Below are 26801 nucleotides of genomic sequence, written 5' to 3' on the forward strand. Positions count from 1 at the left end.
TTTGACAGATTTGACGTATTAAAGTAGGTTATCTACTCGTCTTATATATCTTTTGACAGATTTGACGTATTAAAGTAGGTTATCTACTCGTCTTATATATCTTTTGACAGATTTGACATATTAAAGTAGGTTATCTACTCGTCTTATATATCTTTTGACAGATTTGACATATTAAAGTAGGTTATCTACTCGTCTTATATATCTTTTGACAGATTTGACATATTAAAGTAGGTTATCTACTCGTCTTATATATCTTTTGACAGATTTGACATATTAAAGTAGGTTATCTACTCGTCTTATATATCTTTTGACAGATTTGACATATTAAAGTAGGTTATCTACTCGTCTTATATATCTTTTGACAGATTTGACATATTAAAGTAGGTTATCTACTCGTCTTATATATCTTTTGACAGATTTGACATATTAAAGTAGGTTATCTACTCGTCTTATATATCTTTTGACAGATTTGACATATTAAAGTAGGTTATCTACTCGTCTTATATATCTTTTGACAGATTTGACATATTAAAGTAGGTTATCTACTCGTCTTATATATCTTTTGACAGATTTGACATATTAAAGTAGGTTATCTACTCGTCTTATATATCTTTTGACAGATTTGACATATTAAAGTAGGTTATCTACTCGTCTTATATATCTTTTGACAGATTTGACATATTAAAGTAGGTTATCTACTCGTCTTATATATCTTTTGACAGATTTGACATATTAAATTAGGTTATCTACTCGTCTTATATATCTTTTGACAGATTTGACATATTAAATTAGGTTATCTACTCGTCTTATATATCTTTTGACAGATTTGACATATTAAATTAGGTTATCTACTCGTCTTATATATCTTTTGACAGATTTGACATATTAAATTAGGTTATCTACTCGTCTTATATATCTTTTGACAGATTTGACATATTAAATTAGGTTATCTACTCGTCTTATATATCTTTTGACAGATTTGACATATTAAATTAGGTTATCTACTCGTCTTATATATCTTTTGACAGATTTGACATATTAAATTAGGTTATCTACTCGTCTTATATATCTTTTGACAGATTTGACATATTAAATTAGGTTATCTACTCGTCTTATATATCTTTTGACAGATTTGACATATTAAATTAGGTTATCTACTCGTCTTATATATCTTTTGACAGATTTGACATATTAAAGTAGGTTATCTACTCGTCTTATATATCTTTTGACAGATTTGACATATTAAAGTAGGTTATCTACTCGTCTTATATATCTTTTGACAGATTTGACATATTAAATTAGGTTATCTACTCGTCTTATATATCTTTTGACAGATTTGACATATTAAAGTAGGTTATCTACTCGTCTTATATATCTTTTGACAGATTTGACATATTAAAGTATGTTATCTACTCGTCTTATATATCTTTTGACAGATTTGACATATTAAAGTAGGTTATCTACTCGTCTTATATATCTTTTGACAGATTTGACATATTAAAGTAGGTTATCTACTCGTTTTATGTATCTTGTTAATTAATTATCGCGACGCAGTAGTTCCTTATGTTTCTAGAGACAATTTCAAGTTCCAAATGAATATTTCTTGGTTTTAAATGAGATTTATCAGTGTATGTGACTACTACACAGCCGCACGCCACCTGTCGACGCCGCTCATAACTCAATATAGTATGACAGGTACACAGTTCGGCTCCATCTATTGGATAGTCATATACCAAATTTTACGATTTTCATCCATGAAAAAATCTATTTATCATAGAGAGTTTTTGTATGCTTTTTTTCGTAAAAGTGAATGTACAAGATAAAAAAAAAGATAAAAGTCGCTGAAAGCGAAATCCGGACTGTAAGGAGGATGACCAAACACGTCGTTGTTCGCAGTGTGAGGTTATGAGTTGTGGCGGCGCAATTTCATAATGGTCTCGCAAAAAAACATGCTGGTTTGATTACTTCAAGCGTATTATTGAATTTATTTTGGTTTAACTTTCTTTGCATTTAGAAAACTAATCACAGATCTGATTCTACAAGCGTCACAACGGAATCGGAATTGATATTGTGGATAAACCTCGTAGATATTTTTGGAAAAGAAGTTTAACTGTAATTGGACGAAAGTTGTCCAGTATTAAACACATTCTTTTCTGTGATTATGGTTCTACCTAATTTTTTTGGGAGTTATTCAGTTTCATCATTATCAAACTCTAATGTGTCCAGGAGTTTGTATCATCTAACCTTGATCCTGGAAGTTGTACTTCAAAATTTTTTTTGTTTTATTGAACTAACAAATACTCGATACTCTTCGTGGATATTTTGTGTTTTTAATTAATCTATGATAAACTTGAAACCATTAAATAAATGCACTTAAACGTCGGTATCGCTTAAAGCGTTTTACTTTGCCTCTACGCTTCTAAGTAGGACAAGCTGATGGTTCAAAGTTGCCATTTATCCGTTGTTAAGGTTATCATATTGAATATGAAAGTAATTATTATTTAATATTGTTATCTCGGATCTGGTAATTATTTCAGTCTTTGTATATATATACATGATGATAGAAAAATTTGATACCTTTTGCGGTATGTATTTATGACATCATATAATTGCCGTTTTAGAAATCCGCTTTGTTCATTAGTCCTAATCAATTTCCTCGATTCTAAGGAATTATAATCGTCGAATATCTAGTCAAGTTCGTACTGGATCGCGTTGTTAAAGTAATAATAGAATCACTGATTATAAATAATAATGACGAAGATAATGATAATGAAGAATTTTGTTTCATTTTAATTAAAAACGTTTCAAGTATTCATCATCAATTTGTAATGTGATAAAATACATTTATAATACAAAAAAATACTTCATTTATTATTTCTGAGGGATATACAGGGTGTCCCGAATCAAAAAATGTAGCTATTACAATTTGCAGCATCGAGGAGTTGAAAAAAAAACACTCTAATTTAAAAATACAAAATTTGTAGAAAAAACTTGAAACAGTTCGATTTTTATTCTCAATTAAACAATTTGCAGTATGAAAATTGCCCCCTCTGAATTATAAGCACCCCTTTTGAGTAAGAAAGAAGGTCGTGTGGCATCTTTTATAAGAAGTAATCGAGAGGAGTCAAATCGGGGGATCTAGCCGGTCACTGTATCTTTCCACGTTTTCCAATCTACTTATAGGGCTTAACCTCGTTTAAATAATTTTTGGCTGTACGTTTAAAATGCGTTGGAGCTCCGTCTTGTAGAGGTAGAGGTCTTTGTAATGTAGGCACTAAGAAGTTTATCAAAAAATCTAGATAAACCTCACCATGCCCAAAAATAATTTTATTGTTAATGATACCAGCCTAAACGTTCGCTTTTTTAGGATATTGAGTGTGAGCCTCCTAGCACATCCATTGAGGATTTTCTTTGCACCTATATCTACAGTTTTGTTTGTTAAATGAAACGTCGCTTCATCAGAAATAACTATTTTGTTTATGAACCGTAAATCTGCGCTTATTTTGTCCATCATCGATTCACAGAATGCTTGTCTTCTATCAGGATCATCTTCATTCAACTCCTGAACCAATTCAACTTTGTAAGGGTGCTCTTTGTTTAGACAAGATTCTCAAAAGTTTTCGAGTTGAATAATGCGGATTTCTACCTGGTTTTTTCGACATATGGGGGTCTAAAAAGTAACTTACATTGACATTAAGAGAAGGTGATGCTTCATCACCCCCCCAAGAATGGTCCAATCGCATTCTACTTATTAATTAATGCCTTCAATAGTGTCATTCGTTGTATCATATTCGTTGACATACGTTTCTTATGTATAATACGACAAAAGTAAAGATTTCATCATTCAACCTTAATAAGAATTAAAACTATCACCAAGAACAGACCAAAAAAGCACTTCCATTATTTGTATCATACAAGGGTTGTTTAAAAACTTTCCGATCTAATAAAGAACCAACAACATTTTCCTACAATTTTTCATTTTGAGGTTAAATATGGATGCAAATAGAGCATTTAAGTCCGATTTTCCCGACGTATTTAATAGACTATAATGTATTTATTCCAAATTTTGACATTAGAAATAAGGAGGTAACTAGGTTTTTAATCGCCGTGACGAAAGTGCCTTCGTATAAAGCCTTTACTACACGATGCGTTCGTTGGCTTGCTCGAAGGCTGGAATCTTACCTAAAGAAATGAAAAATTGGCAAAAAATTACTAGAATAAAATACAAACACTCAAATTGAATGAAGTATTAGTTTTACAGCCTTCTTTATATATTAGTTCTTATCTTAAAATATATTTATGGTATTTATTTTATATAATTGAAGACGATACTTTAATGGAGTTGAAGTTGAATTTATAAAACTGACGGAAATACTAAACACAGACAATTTATAGTAACGATAACTCTCAATGAGGTTAGTTTTCATAATAATAAATAAGTAATTGATGATGATGCGTCGCTGTGATAAGGGTTGTTTTGGATTATTTAACTCTAGCAACTTTGTAGCGTGTAGTTGTACCACAAGTGTTGGTTCCAGCTACGCTACAATTGCCGTTTTTTCATTGTCAACGTTCCAATGTCAATTTGCAGTCATACCAGCTTTGAGAGCTTTGTGGGCATCGCGTTGAACCGGCTTGAGCACTTAATCAAATTAAATAATTTATAACCGCAGGTTTTTAGCTAATGTTTTTTAATGTTTTTTTCCTCACTACTACTTTCTGTTACTTAATAACGTAGTCGGCTTTATATCCAAATTTATATCGGGAAAAAAAGTAATTTTTAACCGCAGCCTTTTTACAAGTCTTAATAAACAATCTCATGTGGCCTTGGCAAGGTTGAATTCTATCCGTTCGACTCTCTTCTCTTCAGTGCCGTAACCAAAGTACTTTCAAACAGGATAAATAATATTAAAATCCGATTAATTCGTGTATTGTGTGGCTCTAAACACATATAGCAATTAATTTAGGCACAGAAAGCAAAATGCGTGGATTTCGCCAGATGTTCCTTTGGCGTAGTTCCACAACAAGCGTAGTCTCAAGAAGGTCGGAATCAATGCACCAAAAGTCACCACAAAACGTCAAGATCGTCCATTGACTGTTACCTCATCGTCTTGGCCACTTACTCTGGTGTAGGGAAAGATATCAACTACGGAATCAAGTAATCTTCAGGAGATATACGACATTTAGAACGTGATTCCTTCACAATAGTTTTCAGTCGATTCATCTAGGTGCAGAATCTCTTAATTTGAACACGAAATTTGTGGTAACCAGTTTTAGCTAGAAGAAACTAGAATGCTTCAATGAAACCTGCTCTATTATAGAGGTTCTATATTGGAAAGTCTACAAAAAACGACTCTAAATGTTTTCCATTGATTTTCATCACTTCGTCTTCAATTTTGTTTTGAGCATGTCAATTTGGTATTTATTTTCTGGTATTCTATACATACAAAGATCAGAATCAGCAGTTCAAAATAGTGCGACGACCTTTATTTATTGAATCGTTTTGATTCTTTGAACGCTGTTTATGAGATGAGTGGTTTCAATTCAGAACTATCCAATTTGGATCTTCATAATAGTTTTTCTCGAAAAATTGTGTTGAAATGTTATCAAGTGTTCAATATTATTGACATAAGTTGTTGGAAAGATCAGACGAACAAGGACTCTATAGTGTCTCTTTCAGAGTTTTGAGCTTTTATCCTTAGAAGCAGCTGCTTCATTGTAAAGTAACTCAGTTTACAGAAAGAAACTTCACTTTCTTCAATTAGTTTTTTTTCTATACTCTAAGCGACTCAATGAGAACTAAAGAAGGTCCAAGCATAACACAGGAAGGAGAACAAGGACTCTATAGTGTCTCTTTCAGAGTTTTGAGCTTTTATCCTTAGAAGCAGCTGCTTCGTTGTAAAGTAACTCAGTTTACAGAAAGAAACTTCACTTTCTTCAATTAGTTTTTTTTCTATAATCTAAGCGACTCAATGAGAACTGAAGAAGGTCCAAGCATAACACAGGAAGGAGAACAAGGACTCTATAGTGTCTCTTTCAGAGTTTTGAGCTTTTATCCTTAGAAGCAGCTGCTTCATTGTAAAGTAACTCAGTTTACAGAAAGAAACTTCACTTTCTTCAATTAGTTTTTTTTCTATACTCTAAGCGACTCAATGAGAACTAAAGAAGGTCCAAGCATAACACAGGAAGGAGAACAAGGACTCTATAGTGTCTCTTTCAGAGTTTTGAGCTTTTATCCTTAGAAGCAGCTGCTTCATTGTAAAGTAACTCAGTTTACAGAAAGAAACTTCACTTTCTTCAATTAGTTTTTTTTCTATACTCTAAGCGACTCAATGAGAACTAAAGAAGGTCCAAGCATAACACAGGAAGGAGAAAAGAGAACGAAGAAAAACGAAGAAATAGAGAAAGAACTGGTGAAAAAAATATAGTGGAATGCATTAAAGCACAAAGACTCAACTGGGATGGACATATGATGAAAAGAAAACCCATTGTGGTCAAAAAGAAAAGGCAGATCAAGAAAGATTTGTCGAAACGAAATAGAAGAAGAAGAAGAAAATAACAACAAACAAGACAAACGATAAACTGTAAAGAAAACAAAAATAGAAAACGAGGTGTAATCCACCTCAAAAAATGATTTTAAACTACTAGCCATAATCGAAAGGATTGAAAGACTTAATAATGATGATGAAGATGATGATGAAGCAAACAGGATCTTTATTAGTTGAGAAACGATGTACTCAAACTGTATTTCTAAGAGTCTCGCTTTTTATTTTCGTTATCTTAGATTATATAATAATAATTCCGTTGATGTGAAGATGGTTCTCAATCCTTCGTAGCAATTCGTTAACGTTAACGTTATTTCATGTTCAAATTCTTCATAGTAAGATTCTAAAATTTCTGCAAGTAAAACCACATCATCATTTTTACTTCTCCAACAACAAGATATTGAAAGAACGATCTCTGGGATGTGGAAGTTGACGAAGTTTGAGATGAAGGTAGAGAATAGCAAGGGGCTCAAGGTATCTCCTCGTGGAACACCTTTAGTTACTTCAAGTTCCTCGAAGCTTAAGTATCCTAATAACTTTTGCATCAATTCTAACATCGATATCAATCGCTTCAAATAAAAATCCTTTTAGACAACTAACGATCTACGTTAATGATCAAGCGATATACGATGATGGTATTGCATGTGTAATCATCGAGATCGTGCAGGTATTTCATTCTTCAATGCAATATAACGGTTTAGTACGTCAGCAATAAATGATAAATTATATTTTCAAAATAGCACAAAGAGATTTCGACAAGTCGAAGATTAATTATCGTTAAAATATAATTTGTGATAAATAGGAAGTATATTGAGAGTAGTGAATACTTGAAGATGGAATTTATTACGAAATAAATTGTTATTTAAGCTTCGGTAAGTAAAACCATGGTCAAAACTACCGAAAAATCGCAGAAACGAAGTTCTTTTAGCACGTCTCCGTCTAGGTCATAAGCGACTGACTTATAGCTACTTATTTGATGCGATTTTTAACCAAAATGTAGCAACTGCAATTGCAAACCGACTATTAAAGACATAATCGCCGAATTACCTTGTCTTAATTCAAAAAAATCATCATCAATCAAAATAAATTGTTATTTTAGTTATATCTCCACCCCTGATGTAAACAGGTCCATTGGTAACATTCCTGACCACTTGTTAATGTTCTCGAAACTTTATATTCGGAATCCATCCATCCCTCTTCTATTTTTTATTCGTTTTAAACAGAAAAATGTTCGGGATTCATCAAAAATAAAATTACCTCCACTTTAATGTCAATTTCTTAACCCCGCTTCAACCCCCAGATGATTTTTCTCTAACAATTCCAACCCTTGGACTTAAAAACGTCAAAATCTATGAGGATTTTGTTTTTACCGATTTTTGTATACAGGGTGTCCCTTATAAGAACCTGATCACTGTAATTATTATTGAAAAAAATCTTTTTGTTTCATAATATTGTTATTTTCTATTTGCTACGAGTTTATTTACAGCTTGGTTTCGATAAATTGACCGAATGTCAAAATATTAACAACTCAGTATTCACGTACAAGCTGCCTTAAATACTAAATCTAAATCTAAAATAGTTATTGTTGTTTAGAATCACGTCAATATAAAAATAAAAGTAAATTATTAGTAATTAACTCTTGGATTATGAACCTGTCTGTCTCTTTCTCGTATTATATAGTAGAATTTCAACTAAATATCCTCCGTAACCAAACACAAACCTCTTTGTAGTCTTCTCTCTCGCTTGGTGTATCAAATTATAATCTGTTTGATTTTTTTTTTTTTCATGTTAACTTTCTTGACCATTTTATTGGCTCTATAAATCAACGTCTCTTTTGTACACAACAATAAATTTTTTAATAAATTTCCCTCGTTCGTGGAACATGCGAAAAGAAAAAAAGTTTCGCATTGTCACATTGTATTATTTACCTACTTGCTCGAACTGTCAAATATTTCCCTTTTATAGCGTACACTTCGTGAACCACGCGTTCGTTATGCAATATGACATTGTGATAAATTTATTTACTTAACATATAAAAGCCTTAAACGTTGATCTCTGGAATATTCAAGTAAATTTACCTCGCATTCTCCAGTTAAGTATATTGCTTCTTTGTAAGTTATTTCAGCCCACCAGCGTAACTTTTTTTATTTTTATTAAAGTCGCCATGCAGGGGCGTACTACGCATTCAAAATTATTATAAATCTCCGTAGAAAACTAGCTTAAATTAATATTTACACCCACAAAACTTCTGTATAAGTTTATTGAGGTTATTGATGATATCGTACATTTTACTACTTTATTCGTTTTTAGTATTGTTTTTCTTTTCTTTCTCCTTCTTCTGCTACTTTTTCTACTCAAGTTTTTCCTTTCGTTTTTTTCTTATTCGCCACTTTTCTTATGAAGCTTCGATTCTTATTTGAGTTTTTCTCAAATTAACTTGTATATTATCTTGTCTATCTTCATTTTTCTTACTATTTTCTTTAGTTTTTCTATCTGTTTCGCTATTATCTTACTGTGTATCTTTTAGCTCATTACTCGGGCTACACTTGGAGTTGTTTTTCGAGTTTTCTTTTATACTATGCTTGTACTTGTACATTGCAGCATTTCCTCTTTAAGCTAACATTCCACAAAATTGCACTGCGTCGTACTTAAACTATTTTTTAGCATTGGACCTCTTCAGCACCAAAATCTCCTGTTGCTAGTAGTTGAACACTCCATATATTTTTTATTTGTTCTCCAAAGCTCGTTTTCGAGTGAATTCTTAATATTCTATGGAATCATATGTCTCAATGAAGATCTTTTCGTGTTTTTGTCTTTTGTCTTTTACTTTTTGGTCAATAATATCAAATTGCCGTTAACGGAAGATGGAAGATGTTAAAAAATTGAGAGTCTACATTCCAGATAAGATTTTTCGAAAAAATTCGTGACTGATCAACTGATGATTGATCTCAAGAGATTAAGAGGTTGAAGAAAAAGGTCTAAAGATGTTTGCTCTTTTGCCAAAACAAAAACCAAGCGATGTCAAGGCTTTCCTTATACCTAACAGATTCAGGTGGTTTCCAGAAGATAACTCAGTATTTCCCTGTTCCCTTCCACAGTTTGTGTGACAAGGTTTTCGGAATAATATTTGAGGCTTTTTACTTAAGACAAAAACGGATACTTTCTGTCCACTTTCGGTTAAGGCTTACCAAGATCGAGTGCCAATAAAAACTGCAAACATGGAAGATGTTAAAAAATTGAGAGTCCACATTCCAGATAAGATTTTTCGAAAAAATTCGTGACTGATCAACTGATGATTGATCTCAAGAGATTAAGAGGTTGAAGAAAAAGGTCTAAAGATGTTTGTTCTTTTGCCAAAACAAAAACCAAGCGATGTCAAGGCTTTCCTTATACCTGACAGATTCAGGTGGTTTCCAGAAAGTAACTCAGTATTTCCCTGTTCGCTTCCACAGTTTGTGTGACAAGATTTCGGAATAATATTTGAGGCTTTTTACTTAAGACAAAAACGGATACTTTCTGTCCACTTTCGGTTAAGGCTTACCAAGATCGAGTGCCAATAAAAACTGCAAACATGGAAGATGTTAAAAAATTGAGAGTCCACATTCCAGATAAGATTTTTCGAAAAAATTCGTGACTGATCAACTGATGATTGATCTCAAGAGATTACGAGCTTGAAGAAAAAGGTCTAAGGATGTTTGTTCTTTTGCCAAAACAAAAACCAAGCGATGTCAAGGCTTTCCTTATACCTGACAGATTCAGGTGGTTTCCAGAAAGTAACTCAGTATTTCCCTGTTCGCTTCCACAGTTTGTGTGACAAGATTTCGGAATAATATTTGAGGCTTTTTACTTAAGACAAAAACGGATACTTTCTGTCCACTTTCGGTTAAGACTTACCAAGATCGAGTGCCAATAAAAACTGCAAACATGGAAGATGTTAAAAAATTGAGAGTCCACATTCCAGATAAGATTTTTCGAAAAAATTCGTGACTGATCAACTGATGATTGATCTCAAGAGATTAAGAGGTTGAAGAAAAAGGTCTAAAGATGTTTGCTCTTTTGCCAAAACAAAAACCAAGCGATGTCAAGGCTTTCCTTATACCTAACAGATTCAGGTGGTTTCCAGAAGATAACTCAGTATTTCCCTGTTCGCTTCCACAGTTTGTGTGACAAGGATTTCGGAATAATATTTGATACTTTTTACTTAAGACAAAAACGGATACTTTCTGTCCACTTTCGGTTAAGGCTTACCAAGATCGAGTGCCAATAAAAACTGCAAACATGGAAGATGTTAAAAAATTGAGAGTCCACATTCCAGATAAGATTTTTCGAAAAAATTCGTGACTGATCAACTGATGATAGATCTCAAGAGATTACGAGCTTGAAGAAAAAGGTCTAAAGATGTTTGTTCTTTTGCCAAAACAAAAACCAAGCGATGTCAAGGCTTTCCTTATACCTGACAGATTCAGGTGGTTTCCAGAAGATAACTCAGTATTTCCCTGTTCGCTTCCACAGTTTGTGTGACAAGGATTTCGGAATAATATTTGATACTTTTTACTTAAGACAAAAACGGATACTTTCTGTCCACTTTCGGTTAAGGCTTACCAAGATCGAGTGCCAATAAAAACTGCAAACATGGAAGATGTTAAAAAATTGAGAGTCCACATTCCAGATAAGATTTTTCGAAAAAATTCGTGACTGATCAACTGATGATTGATCTCAAGAGATTAAGAGGTTGAAGAAAAAGGTCTAAAGATGTTTGCTCTTTTGCCAAAACAAAAACCAAGCGATGTCAAGGCTTTCCTTATACCTAACAGATTCAGGTGGTTTCCAGAAGATAACTCAGTATTTCCCTGTTCGCTTCCACAGTTTGTGTGACAAGGATTTCGGAATAATATTTGATACTTTTTACTTAAGACAAAAACGGATACTTTCTGTCCACTTTCGGTTAAGGCTTACCAAGATCGAGTGCCAATAAAAACTGCAAACATGGAAGATGTTAAAAAATTGAGAGTCTACATTCCAGATAAGATTTTTCGAAAAAATTCGTGACTGATCAACTGATGATAGATCTCAAGAGATTACGAGCTTGAAGAAAAAGGTCTAAGGATGTTTGCTCTTTTGCCAAAACAAAAACCAAGCGATGTCAAGGTTTTCCTTATACCTGACAGATTCAGGTGGTTTCCAGAAGATAACTCAGTATTTCCCTGTTCCCTTCCACAGTTTGTGTGACAAGGTTTTCGGAATAATATCTGAGGATTTTAACTTAAGACAAAAACGGATACTTTCTGTCCACTTTCGGTTAAGGCTTACCAAGGTCGAGTGCCAATAAAAACTGCAAACATGGAAGATGTTAAAAAATTGAGAGTCCACATTCCAGATAAGATTTTTCGAAAAAATTCGTGACTTATCAACTGATGATTGATCTCAAGAGATTAAGAGGTTGAAGAAAAAGGTCTAAGGATGTTTGCTCTTTTGCCAAAACAAAAACCAAGCGATGTCAAAGCTTTCCTTATACCTAACAGATTCAGGTGGTTTCCAGAAAGTAACTCAGTATTTCCCTGTTCGCTTCCACAGTTTGTGTGACAAGATTTCGGAATAATATTTGAGGATTTTAACTTAAGACAAAAACGGATACTTTCTGTCCACTTTCGGTTAAGGCTTACCAAGATCGAGTGCCAATAAAAACTGCAAACATGGAAGATGTTAAAAAATTGAGAGTCTACATTCCAGATAAGATTTTTCGAAAAAATTCGTGACTGGTCAACTGATGATTGATCTCAAGAGATTACCAACGATTTCGAGGTTGAAGAAACCAACGATAGCCATTAAATCAAACATTTTAAACTCATTTAAGTGATTTTACTATTGTCTTACAATAAAAAACAGTTTTTACCACTTTTACTAAAGATACGAGTGAAAAATTTTGATTCCTGTTGTAAATTGAAAGTATTTACAAGCTGACATTATTTTTTCGAATATGTCAAGTGATGTATTTCGATTTAAACAGTTTTATAGTTTTCGGAAACTATACTTTTCAACAACCCTCGTATAGCTACTATTAATTGCTGTATAATTATAAGTGAATCGAATTAAAATGTTATTAATTTAGTAACAAGTAATTATAAAATTAAACATCAAAGTTCAATGTAATTTTTATCATTTCACGTAAGCTTGTTACCAAATTAGTCGACTTGTGATTCATTTAAAGACAATTAATTTCAACAGTTGAAGCTCCAGTTTACGGCCGATTTATGTGGGACTAAATTATAACTTCAATTGGGCGAGGTTATGTTTATATTTTATACGTGTTTAGGTCCTTGAACCGGGGCCCAATGGCGCCACTTACTGTCCCATAAACTTAGATCGCGAACTGATATTATTGCCAACTGTGCTTTTGAATCTAGCGACATTTTGATAAACTGTTAGACAAAAACGTTACATTTGTTTATGTATAAACAAGACAATGAAATTTATATTCAAATAGAATAAACCTTGAACTTTTCTATTACTGTTGTATATATCCCATTACCATTTTTATAGTACAGGCAAATCAGGCAATTTTCACTTAAAACCTTGAATCAAATTCAGCGGTTTAGATTTTCTATTTAATTACGTACAGTTTAAAGACTTGAAGACGACAGACTAACCCACCCAAACCGTTTTAATTCTAAATAATACTTTAGACAACAAGAACTAAATTAGAACCTTGTAATTTTTCTGATCCAATAAGGAAGGAGGAACATCAAATATGCAATGGATTATGCGCCCTATTCGCCAGATTTAGCACCCTCGGATTATTATCTGTTCAACATAAAAGTGGCGATGTCAGTTGATGGATATTTTGAGCTTGAGAATTCTTATTATGAAAACTAATGAACGTCTCTGAGAAAAGTGTTTTTATCGTGTTTTCTTTGTACTTTTCGGACCATAATTGTAAATTGGTTGGATACGTGTACTGCGTGCGCTAAAAATAACGAAAATCATCGAAGAGTTTTCATCAATATTCAGAAAAACTACCTCAAAACTGGACCTCAAAGGTGGGGTTGAATCGTAGCTCCAAAATGAATATGTAGTTTATCAGGTTTAGTAACAAGAAATCGGATGACGGGTTGTTTCAATCAAAACCACACAGTTAATAAAAATATGGGTGTATAGTATTTTATAAATTTCATAATAATCAAACACTGTATCCTGTTCAATTTTTTTTTATTTCTAAAGTACAATGTCACACCCAGCGATAAATCGTATGCAAGTAATTTACATTGAATAATAATCATACTATTTATTGATAGAAATCATGTTTTCGTTAATACCATTCACAAATTATTCCTCACAAACTCAAGGCTTTTGCTTTTCTCCATCTATTTTTGTGCATTGCTGCTTCAGGCCAGTTCTCTATTCTCCTATTCTTACGTAGTCTTTTCTTTCGTTGATCTCTGCTCTCCTTCCCTCCCTACACTCCCCAGGAAATCCTCCTTGGTACCTTTCCCTCCAATATGTTTATTTTGTATTCTTTTCGTAGCTTGGTGGCTGTTGAAATAATCCTCCTTGGGCTTCAAACTTTTTGATCTTTCTCACAAGTCTATTTCTTTTTTCTCTTCTTCGTTTGTAGATAATTGATCTCTTGGACATTATCAAATCTATACTCCCAGATCCCTTCTCATCTCCATATATTTGGACTTCTGGTCATTTACACGCAGTCCAAATTCGTTTGCTTTCTTTTCAATGAGTAGAAACACTTTTCTAGATCGTTTTTCGTTATATTTATAAGTATCACATCAACTGCAAGGATTCCAGAACAAACTTTGATAGTCCTGTTGATGCTTTAAATCTTTTTTTGTTTGTTTTACTAAATGTATTACTTTATTAGGTATTCCAAGTGTTTCTAGCGCTTGGACAAATCTTTTATTGAATCATACTCTCGGATGAAATCCATAATGTGGAGCTTGAGGTTTGATCCTTGGTCATATCTATTGCATCCACTATAAAAATTGTATCGCTAGTTTGTCCAAGTATTTTCCCAATCTCTTCTTCATAATTCTAGCTAGGACTTTGTACACGACATCCATCAAAGGGTTCACCATCATATTTTATAACCTATATTGGAACAATTGACTAACCGAAGTTACTTCATCCAAATGCTGGAGTGTGTACTCAGTACTCGTGTCTTCTTTTGGTAGATATACTGGTTCCTGATATTCCAAGGATTGTTATTTTCTTTCATTAGATTATTGAGCATAAAGCTGTTAATCCCCACGCTTCAGATCCATGCAGCAAGCTGTTGCCTTCCTCGTCTTGTCCAAGAGAAATTTTGGTTTTGTTTTGGAGATGCTTGTTCATATTTATGCTCAACAATCGACGAGTACAGAAGAAGATTTTATTCAAATAATATAGGAAATTCCAACATCAAATACTTCTTCTTTTATAACGAATATTCCGAAATAAAAAGAAGTAGAAAGGTACGTCGATCTAAAGTACCTACTTGATATTTTATTACTACATCTACTATACAACTTAACCTGATATTTATGGGCTCATTGTGATATTTTTTTTTTAACCAACAAGCGCGGGTCTGCTTGTCCTGTTAATATCAAACTAGACTAGAAAAGAAAAATTTATTTCTAACGAATGTCTTGAGTGTTTTTTCTACGTTTAGATTTGCTCCGTCATTGTAGAGGTTGTCTTATAAATAATCTCCATTTTGTTTTAAATTATCATACGAAATGAAGGCTTTAACGTCTCCTTTAGATTTAGATGTAGATGTACGAAGCACTGATAAGACCAGTAATGAAATATGCGATGGAAACAACAGTAAATAATAAAAAGGAAGAAGAAGAATTTAAAAGAACCGTGAACAAAGAAATAGAGAAGGAAACTGGGCATAAAATGTGGTCAAGAAGAAGATGTAGGACGAGAAAGACTTGGAGAAACGAAATAGAAGAAGCAGTTAATAGAGAGGACAAAATTCCGGAACCGAAAGGAAACAGCCAAGACAAACGATAAACTATAAAGAAAACAAAAATAGAAAACGATCTAAAGGATAAAGTGACACTATTTATATGGTTTTGTCTGGTCTATTCTTCTAGTTGGAGTTCTGCCTTTTGGGCGTTTGCCTTCCATGATGAATCGTTCCTGATCTTCTGAAATAAAAATTAGCCAATTCTAAAATGACAATTGAACCTTGTTGTGTAAATAAGAACCTGAATAATCGCACTGTTACTTTCATTTCTGAACTATTATATATTTAATAGGCAATTATAAAAACTTCTACAATATGTATTATAACATTGAATAATTGCTTAACTATGGTTGGATAATAAAGATCAAGGTAATATATTATGTAATGAATTTATTATTTATTTTGGTTATAATAAGGCGTTTAAATGCAAATTATGGCCGTTATATCGCAAAATAAGAAAAAATGGACAAGCAAAATAAAAAGTGCCGCAATAAATGTCCGATTAGATAAGTTTTGTATAGTCCTTTGCAAGGAATTAACCCATTGGTAATTAACCTACAATAATTATGGAATAGACCTCGTATAACATCGATTTTTCGGATAAAAACGACTATAATTCAATAATTATCCCCTTCGGGAAATAATTATTGGGGTGCTTTTGTTTTAATTATTTTTACGACCCTGATATGGGTCATCAAGCCGGTCCTGTCCGGTTATATTATTATTTGTATCAAAGTTGCGATTTGTTTACATTGTTTTTGTTTATAACTAATTTCTAAGTAAGTCTTTTCGTTTATTTGTTCATCTGTTTGTTTTCTAGAATTTTTGCGATAATCTTTTTGGGTATATAAAGGAGTTTGTTCAACGGAACCTAAGCAAGAACGTCTTTGTTACTATGACGATTCTTGCATAGGTTTAGGGAAAAACGCAAAAAACAAAATTTGTACCGATTTTTTGGTGTTTTTATTGTTTAAAAAAATAACGCACAGACAAAAAATGTTGAATTTTACGCACACGACTTTCATTTAACCCCTAAAACACGATGGCGTTTTTCCTCCTATTAATTTTGTCACCAAGAGCCTTTTTTATCGCAAAGAAGGAACCGTCCGTGGAGATTCATCAGCATATGGTGCAGAGCTTTTGCTGAATATCGCTCCAGAGTTCTTGGTGAAGAACGAACATCGCTGATTAGTGGTTACGACTGGAGACTCACTAAGTGTGAACGCGTTATACGCATCGCTTGAAAAAACTCCAACGGAAACGTTGGGTTCTCCCCCAAAGTATCTTTAGGTCCCCCGGATGGTGATGTTGGAAATAAGTAGCAACCGGTTAGACTTTGCTCGCAAATTTCTTCAAAACTATGAAGGGTATATTCAGGTGATAAACGAGCGACGATGAATCCGAGTAGAAGTCGCTTCTTCGACGGACTGAATGGAAATTTCTTCGAATTGGAATTCAAAAGCTGCAGCATCGTCTTCTTCTATATTTATGGGTTAAAATCAATGTTCGATAACTAAATTATTCTATTATGTTTAGAGATAAATTTAAAGATAAGTATAAGACGTCGTCCTTGGAACTATTCCAAGGAAAATAAAAATAGTTATGCATTGTGCTTTGGTGTGTGTAGTTTTCGCAAATAAAACCGTTTAGAACGATTAATTACATCCATAGGCGTCGGCTACTTCAAACGCATTCAATTAAAAAGTATATTCCGGCATCGACTATCAATTAAATTAAATATTATGACGCGTATTCTTTTATCATTTACCGTAATTGGTTTGAGTTGATTATATTAGTGTCGGTAAGGACGAAATGCGGGGAAAAATGTACGTCATAGAGAGAAAGTATGAGGTCATATTTGTACGACGTTGCCAGATTCTGAAAGTAGCGTAGAGATTGAGGAAATTTTGATAACCAACAGCAAGGATAAAGGATAATATGTTACGTAAAACCAAAACCGTTTAGAAACTTGTGTAAAAACAAGTTTATTTCATTGAAAATAGTATTTAAAATGGTTAAAATGTAAAATTACATATTTGTCTGTTCGATAAACGCTCCGACGTTCAAACTCAAAGCCCATTATCTCCAAATCTGAAGAACTCCGTTTAGTACAGACGTTCAAGCTTAAAATCGTTTTCTTTTTGGTCAACAGAAGGACAATTTTGGCAGCTATCACCAGAGCAAGTACGGCAAGTTTGCGACACCTGCAAGTTGAGCCACATCCTTTTTTACTCGGCTTCCGTTTGAGCTTTTTGCTTTCGTCCATACATCGTTTTGTAGAGAATTTCATAAGCTACAAAACCATGAGAGTTGCAACCCTTTTCTTAAGAGAATTTTGATGTTAAAGGGTAAAAAAGACTTTCCCTTGAAGCATTGAAATCAATATTTTAAACGCTTATATCTCGATTAATTTTCAAGCTACGTGAGTTTTAAAAAAAGCGAAATGTTCAGTAAAATAAAAGCTAAATTTTAATTGAAAAATTTTATTTCGTTGATAAACTAGTTTTTGAGATATTTTGAAAAAACGTTTTTTGTTAAATCGAAAAAAAATATTTTATATTAAACAACTTTTTTCAAAATATACGTGTTCCAAACGATTCAAAATTTTGGAACTTGTTGTTAGAGGTTAAACAAAGACAATTTTACATGGACTACGATTAATTTTAATTTTGCCGCACATGGTGTCAAATCTACACACATTTTTTTTTTAATCGAGTTACTTAACTTATTTTCGTCATAACTCGCTTAATTTTCATACTAGACGGTTCTGTAAAAGCTCGTTTTAAAGGTCTGAAAAAGTACTTTAAAAATGTTTATCACAATTTTTTATGAAAAATTGATAGTTTTTCCGTTATTTGAGCTCAAACCTCTGCATAAGTTTATGAAAAAGAAAAAATTGACTTTCAGTGACTCATAAGTTGCTGAAATTATTTAAAAAATTTAATTTAAACTGACTAATTTCTTTGTTTTTTTATAAGCTTCAATTTTTATGAGAATAATTTTTTCCAGAAAATGCGTAATTTTCGAGTTTTTCGTGAAAAAATATTGAAAAACGTTTTTTATTTAAATTTAAATTTTCAATCGCGAATAAATCAGAATTTATTGAGTTAAATAAAAAACTTTATTCCACATTTTCTTCATAAAATTTAATTCTCTATCGATTCCCGATGTTATTTTGAAATTTTAAATTTCCATCCCTGAGTAAGGGTGGCGTGGTGTCAAATCTACTGACATTTTTTTTTAATCGAGTTACTGAACTTATTTTCGTCATAACTCGCTTAATTTCCATTCTAGACGGTTCTGTAAAAGCTCATTTTAAAGGTCTAAAAAAGTACTTTAAAAATTTTTATTACAATTTTCTATGAAAAATTGGTCGTTTTTCCGTTATTTGAGCTCAAACCTCTGCATAAGTTTACGAAAAAGAAAAAATTGACTTTCAGTGACTTATAACTTGCTAAATATTATTTAAAAAATTTAATTTAAACTGACTAATTTCTTTGTTTTTTTATAAGCTTCAATTTTGATAAGAATAATTTTTTCCAGAAAATGCGTAATTTTCGAGTTTTTCGTGGAAAATATTGAAAAACGTTTTTTATTTAAATTTAAATTTTGAATCGCGAATAAATCAGAATTTATTGAGTTAAATAAAAAACTTTCTTCTACATTTTCTTCATAAAATTTATTTCTCTATCGATTCCCGATGTTATTTTGAAATTTTAAATTTCCATCCCTGAGTAAGGGTGGCGTGGTGTCAAATCTACTGACATATTTTTTTTAAATCGAGTTACTGAACTTATTTTCGTCATAACTCGCTTAATTTCCATTCTAGACGGTTCTGTAAAAGCTCATTTTAAAAATCTGAAAAAGTACTTTAAAAATGTTTATTACAATTTTCTATGAAAAATTGGTCGTTTTTCCGTTATTTGAGCTCAAACCTCTGCATAAGTTTACGAAAAAGAAAAAATTGACTTTCAGTGACTTATAACTTGCTAAATATTATTTAAAAAATTTAATTTAAACTGACTAATTTCTTTGTTTTTTTATAAGCTTCAATTTTGATAAGAATAATTTTTTCCAGAAAATGCGTAATTTTCGAGTTTTTCGTGGAAAATATTGAAAAACGTTTTTTATTTAAATTTAAATTTTCAATCGCGAATAAATCAGAATTTATTGAGTTAAATAAAAAACTTTCTTCTACATTTTCTTCATAAAATTCAATTCTCTATCGATTCCCGGTGTTATTTTGAAATTTCAAATTTCCACCCCCAAATAAGGGTAGTATTCACCCCTGGGGTAGAACCATACATTGACAAGTTTGTTATTTACATCATTTTTGAGCTTCTATCAAAGCAAATGTCCGATTAGATAAATTTTGTATAGTTTCCTTGCAAGAAATTAACCCCTTGGTAATCAACCCAAATAAGAACTACAATAATTATGGAATAGACCTCGTATAACATCAATTTTTCGGATACAAACGACTATAATTCAATAATTATCTTTTTCAATAAATCTTTTGTTCAAATATATAACGATTACCAATTTTTTTTATTGTACTCGAAGCTAAATTTCCATTTTTTGTTTCAGATATTTTGTGGCATCGATATTGTAGTCGAAGGCCTGCCGTTGCGAAGGCGGGAGCTCGATACTAATCAAGACATTCTCGCCGGCGCTGATTTCCTATCAATTCTAATGGGATCTTCATTAAAAGAAACCTACAATGACATAACGTCCACGGTACCATCCACGACGATTCTCGTAGAAATAGATACCGAACCTGATTACACCACCAAACGTGATAAACGAAATTCCGATTCGAATTTCGATACTACGTACACTAATAGTTTAATAACAAACGCCGTTTTATCTTCTTCTCAGAGTACAGAACGTTTCGATGTTAGTGACTCTAGTACTAATAAAGATGGCGTTGTAGTAGCTGTTAGTATATCCACTTCGATCGGAAGATCTAGAGGAATACCAAGTTATAAGTATTCTACATCGGAGCTTCAACTACCCAGCCCGATAGAAGCGGTTAATCAGACGGCTACAGAAAAAACAATCAATCGGGATTATTTCGGTTCGGAACATCGTCCTAGTATAATAGCTGAAGCAAGTAAAAGTGAATTAATCGTCGAAGAAACCGAACCGATAACGAAAGATAATGAATCGGCACCGGATTCGAGTTTAAATTACCAAACAACTACGTTTCTCGATCAAAATTTATCTAATAAACAAACTATTTACCAGGATAATCCACGATCTGTATCGTACACTTTAACTTTACCTGGAATACCAGTGGAATCAGATAAATCGCAGCCTCACGAACGTCACGAGAGAAATTATAAAAATTCTTTCGTCAACACTTTCGAATCCAATTTAAACAAAAGTACGGAAAAACCTTGGGCGAAGTATACCCCGACCACCCCGCTACCGGTTGATTTACCGAAAGTTTACGCTCATCCCGAACAAAATTACGAAGTAGACGAGGAATTGAGCGTGGTAACCAACGGAAGAGCCCACGGCATCCAACCGACCAAGCCGGAAAAAAAAGACGATAACCAAAAATTCGGGTACGTCGTCGAAGGGAAAAATTACAGAAAATATAGAGTAGAAGAAAGAACGGCCGATGGATTTATAGTCGGGGAATACGGAGTCGTGAGTCACGACGATGGATCTTTGAGAGGTGTTCGATATACCGCTGACGGTACCATCAATCCCAGATTGATTTCCGAAGCTCTAATGAAATTTTTGTCTCTGTGATTATATTTGCCCAACTGGTGCTAAAGATACCGTACTGACACGTATTTAGTTCCTTTCGAATTAGATATTATTATTATTATTAAATAATTGTTACTCGAAATATGTCGAGAGTGACGAAAATCTCGTTTCGGGGAGTCTCGTCTCGCAATTAAAGCCTCGAGCGACCACTCTCGCAGACGTCTCGCAAAAGCCTTACAATAAAATCAGTTCGAATCTGATCCGGGAGGTCAATGAACAAGGTTATTCTAATCTAATGGTCCAGCATCTTAAACTTCGCACTTCGTTCTGCTTTCTAACTAAGGTTTTAACTTCCTTAAATCTTCTGGTCATGTTTGTGGTGTCTAAGAGTTTTCTTTGTCTAGCAAATTTGATTGTAATTTAGTTCTTCATCCGAAGATCCCGATGGTCACCGTTCCAACAATACCAGGATGCAACCATGGTGTAGTTTTTAGTATCGATGTTGTATAGAAGCAGTTTGATGTACCTGGATAACGTTGAATCTCGATCTAATAGCCAACACATTTTTTTTCTTACATCAAGCTCTCCACGTTTTTTTTTTTTATATGGAATTTCGAGCTGTATTGAATCTAGTTTCATTCAACTTGATACTCCACATCTTGGTCTAGCTGCTTATTTGATCAACGGATGTGCGTAACTTCTCGGCAGCTTCTTCTTGGTGTTCAGGAATGTCATTAGTGTCCAGCAGATAGAGCACTAGACTAAGTACGCAGCCCTGGGGAAGTTCTAGTTTGATTTCTTCTGCCAAATCTAAGTAGACAGTTGACATTAGACTGTCAGATCTGTGGTTTTCCCTAAAAAGCAAATTGATGGGCAGAAATTACCTTCGAGATAACAGACAGCAATGAAAAATGAAACTTTATGGGGTGTTTTTCCCGGTTTGAGGATAATAATAACCCCTGCAGCTCTTCATATCTTGGGAACAACTTGTTTTGGTAGTAATCAGATCAGAGTCTGGTTTTTGGGATCGTTGTTTGTTCTGATTACCTCAAAAACTTCTTTTGAAGAAGTAGGTTCAACATCTTCCGATTCTGGTTCATTCTAATCGTCAGGATCTTCTTCATAATCGTCTGTAGATGTTCTGCAAGCTCTTTAAAAACATTTCTGATTCGAGTATTTTTTAAGATGGGTCTTTTCAATCGTTTGGTAGTTTTCCAAACTTTATAATGTGTCTTTTTTTTGCTGCGTTGCTTTATTTAAGGCTGTTTTATTTATCCTAAGTTGCTTTGTTTGATGCAAAGTTTTCGGAAATGAATTATCAAGAAAAATTGAAAAACAATCAAACATCAAAGTTTTATAAACATTAAATGGCATATGATGTTTGTGGATATTGAAAAGGCTTTTGATAGATATGATGACACATTTCAAAAACATTCTTGATAGTTAGAATAATTAATTGATGTGTTATTTTTATCTGTAGGATTTTTGAGAAAATCTCGTACGAGATTTGAGTTGAGACTCTTTTTCTTGTGGTGTAAGAAAAATTTGTAGTATCGTCTCGAGTCCCGTCTGGAAAACGAAACGAAATAAAACTCTCGCAAACGAGAAAATCGTTTTTCTTTTTAAATTGCTTAATTATTGATAAAAAAAAGAGTAATAATTATAACTGATAATATTTCTAATTTGTACCTGACTTTTCACTTTAATTTGACCCCTATACTGTTAATTTTGTTAATAATAGAAAAATTTTGAACAAAAACTGATATTTTAGACGTATAGGATTCAATTCCGGACTTTTTTAAACCCAGGATTACGGGATTGCATGAAGGAAATTAATTAAAAACCATTGATTTATATGAAAATCATTATAAATAATAAAAAATATTAAAATTTCATTCATTCAATTAAATAATAAGTTTGACAAAAACTTGTTTAGAACAAAGTTAAAAGTTTGGGTCGGTTTAAAGTGAAAAAACAAAGTTTTCTGTTAACGAAATGTTGATAATAATCTTGCCTCGTTTTCGGAAAACTAAACACCTTGTTCTGTTTAATGTAAGACGTCATACATATATTTATTATTCCTATAATGATAAAACTGGACCTCTACGACTTAATCCTGTATAAAAATTTGTTGGGGGTCCTTCAACCTAATTGCAGAGAGCCCCCAAAACTTTTTCACAACTAAACAAAAGCTATTACTTACAATAAATGCTTCCATAGTCTAGATTTACCAATTTGAGAGTAATAAAATAAAGAAGCATTCGTATTTTTGACCGATTTCAGTTTTTCGAGATTTTTTACCCTCATAGATAATAGGGAGGAATCTGGAAGCCTTTCTTGCACTACAGACGACCTTGATGACTTTTTTATAAATATAATTTCAGAAAACTTCTTTCGGAAAGTGCCAGAATTATAAAACATTTTATTATTACCTACGAAAATTCGTGAGTATCACTCTTCTGAATCTCTGATTATAAGAGTGTTTTTTTTTCAGGATTTACGGTTTAATATCAATTCAAAATTCTCCCTCTATCTAAACCCTAATTTCTTTTTTCGTTTACCTGTCGAAAACTTTTCTATATCGAGTGATATTGACCGATATTTTGGATTCGACACCCTTATAGTTGGACGACCCCGTATGCGGCGGTAGCAACGCCCCTGGTATAAACTAGTCAGTGTCGTTATGTCGTTATGATGTCCCCAATTTTCATCCCCAGTAAATTAGAATCGGAAAAGAAACAACGCGTTATTAGGATTTAAACAAAAAAGGCTTCGCTGATATTTATTTTCAAAAAACTTATCAACATATCAAAATAACCGAGTTTAGGTAAAAATAAGTGATTTCTAGCCCAAATCCTTATATATCTTCAATAGTCCTGCAATATAGGAATATTATTTATGTGATAGTTAATTATAAACGGCGCCCTCGAATTTTTGGCGCTTTCGCAACAATAATATTTAAGAAACAATCTGTAAAAGATCTAGTTGTGATGTTTGAAACGTATCGAACGTGAAAAACTTATTCTAGAGTAAAAAAAATATCATTTACTCTCATAAATACTTTTTATTTTTGGTCTATTTCAATCAATAATGTATTTTTATAAAACATTCAGTGTCTGAAGACGATAACTTGGTTGTCGAAGGTAAAGTTTGCCTTTAGTCTCTGAAGACGATAACTTGGTTATCGAAGGTAAAGTTTACTTTCACTCTCTGAAGAAGATAACTTGGTTATCGAAGGTAAAGTGTGCCTTTAGTCTCTGAAGACGATAACTTGGTTATCGAAGGTAAAGTTTGCCTTTAGTCTCTGAAGACGATAACTTGGTTATCGAAGGTAAAGTTTGCCTTTAGTCTCTGAAGACGATAACTTGGTTATCGAAGGTAAAGTTTGCCTTTAGTCTCTAAAGACGATAACTTGGTTATCGAAGGTAAAGTTTGCCTTTAGTCTCTGATGAAGATAACTTGGTTATCGAAGGTAAAGTTTGCCTTTAGTCTCTGAAGACGATAACTTGGTTATCGAAGGTAAAGTTTGCCTTCAGTCTCTGAAGACGATAACTTGGTTATCGAAGGTAAAGTTTGCCTTTAGTCTCTGATGAAGATAACTTGGTTATCGAAGGTAAAGTTTGCCTTTAGTCTCTGAAGACGATAACTTGGTTATCGAAGGTAAAGTTTGCCTTCAGTCTCTGAAGACGATAACTTGGTTATCGAAGGTAAAGTTTGCCTTTAGTCTCTGATGAAGATAACTTGGTTATCGAAGGTAAAGTTTGCCTTTAGTCTCTGAAGACGATAACTTGGTTATCGAAGGTAAAGTTTACTTTCACTCTCTGAAGAAGATAACTTGGTTATCGAAGGTAAAGTTTGCCTTTAGTCTCTGAAGACGATAACTTGGTTATCGAAGGTAAAGTTTAACTTTAGTCTCTGAAGAAGATAACTTGGTTATCGAAGGTAAAGTTTGCCTTTAGTCTCTGAAGAAGATAACTTGGTTATCGAAGGTAAAGTTCACCTTCAGTCTCTGAAGACGATAACTTGGTTATCGAAGGTAAAGTTTGCCTTCAGTCTCTGAAGACGATAACTTGGTTATCGAAGGTAAAGTTTAACTTTAGTCTCTGAAGACGATAACTTGGTTATCGAAGGTAAAGTTTGCCTTCAGTCTCTGAAGACGATAACTTGGTTATCGAAGGTAAAGTTCACCTTCAGTCTCTGAAGACGATAACTTGGTTATCGAAGGTAAAGTTTGCCTTCAGTCTCTGAAGACGATAACTTGGTTATCGAAGGTAAAGTTCACCTTCAGTCTCTGAAGACGATAACTTGGTTATCGAAGGTAAAGTTTGCCTTCAGTCTCTGAAGACGATAACTTGGTTATCGAAGGTAAAGTTTACCTTCAGTCTCTGAAGACGATAACTTGGTTATCGAAGGTAAAGTTCACCTTCAGTCTCTGAAGACGATAACTTGGTTATCGAAGGTAAAGTTTGCCTTCAGTCTCTGAAGACGATAACTTGGTTATCGAAGGTAAAGTTTACCTTCAGTCTCTGAAGACGATAACTTGGTTATCGAAGGTAAAGTTTGCCTTCAGTCTCTGAAGACGATAACTTGGTTATCGAAGGTAAAGTTTCCCTTTAGTCTCTGAAGAAGATAACTTGGTTATCGAAGGTAAAGTTTCCCTTTAGTCTCTGAAGACGATAACTTGGTTATCGAAATTAACAAAACAACAATTAGAAAAGTTAAGTGAAGATCCAGACTTGTTATTTTTTATAAATAAGGATGATATATTTTCAATATTGAATAATTTGATTAAAAAATTCTTCGTCAATATTGAGTAGGGTTTTATTGAGTTGTTAGTCTTTGTGACCCATAATTTTTATAACCTCTCGCTCTTGTACACCATTTTTGCCCAATTGACTAACCACCATCGATCTATTGGAGTGATTCGTCATTTTCTTTCTTAGTATTGAAACCAATCGCTTAGGCAGACGATTTTGACACCAGAGATCATTTTCTGATTTCCACTAACTATTTATTCTTAAAAATAATCTGTTGACATAAATTTTTTAAATAATCTGAGAGGAAAAACACATTTTTGAACCACCTTGACAAGTCTTGCTGAATATAGTACTATATTCAACTCGATTTGTTACACAACTTAATGCTGTCGAATTTCGTTCTGATTTGATCGCAGCTTTCGTCGTATAGACTCGCGAGCAGCTCGCCGTGGTACAATAATAACTTTCATTTCTTCAAATTCTATACCAACGTCCAATTTCCATCTAATTTGATACTTTCTATCATTGCCATTGTTTGCTTCTTCGATTTCATTAATATTATCATCTGAATTACAAATATTTAAAACGTCAAAATCGAAATAAATCAATACAAAGTGATGAAGGGTGAACAGATAGGTTTTCCTTATTAACCTGACCTAACCTAGACTAGATCTTTTACAGATATTGAATCTAAAATGTTGTTGAATCGTACTCATTATTGAGATATTTGCTCATGTCAATTATTGTAGGTAATTTTCAAAAAATGCTATTATTTTTGTATCTAATTTTATTGTAAATCCAAGTAATATAATCTAAATGAAC

General features: G+C 33.0%; 1 protein-coding gene across 2 annotated transcripts in view; it reads left to right on the forward strand.

The window, feature by feature from the left end:
- Positions 1-26801, forward strand: part of LOC130897913 (uncharacterized) — a 48217-nt gene extending 21416 nt beyond the window's left edge. Inside the window, exons 1-2 of one of the 2 annotated variants that reach the window (XM_057806897.1) lie at positions 7362-7417; positions 20092-26801. In XM_057806897.1, the coding sequence (XP_057662880.1) occupies positions 20197-21264 (1068 nt within the window). In that variant the 5' untranslated portion in view covers positions 7362-7417; positions 20092-20196 and the 3' untranslated portion in view covers positions 21265-26801. Of the gene's footprint in view, positions 1-7361; positions 7418-20091 lie in introns of those variants that run through there. The other variant, XM_057806896.1, reaches the window with a different exon arrangement.

This window comes from Diorhabda carinulata, chromosome 9, assembly GCF_026250575.1.
Source record: "Diorhabda carinulata isolate Delta chromosome 9, icDioCari1.1, whole genome shotgun sequence".
Lineage (NCBI taxonomy): Eukaryota > Metazoa > Arthropoda > Insecta > Coleoptera > Chrysomelidae > Diorhabda > Diorhabda carinulata.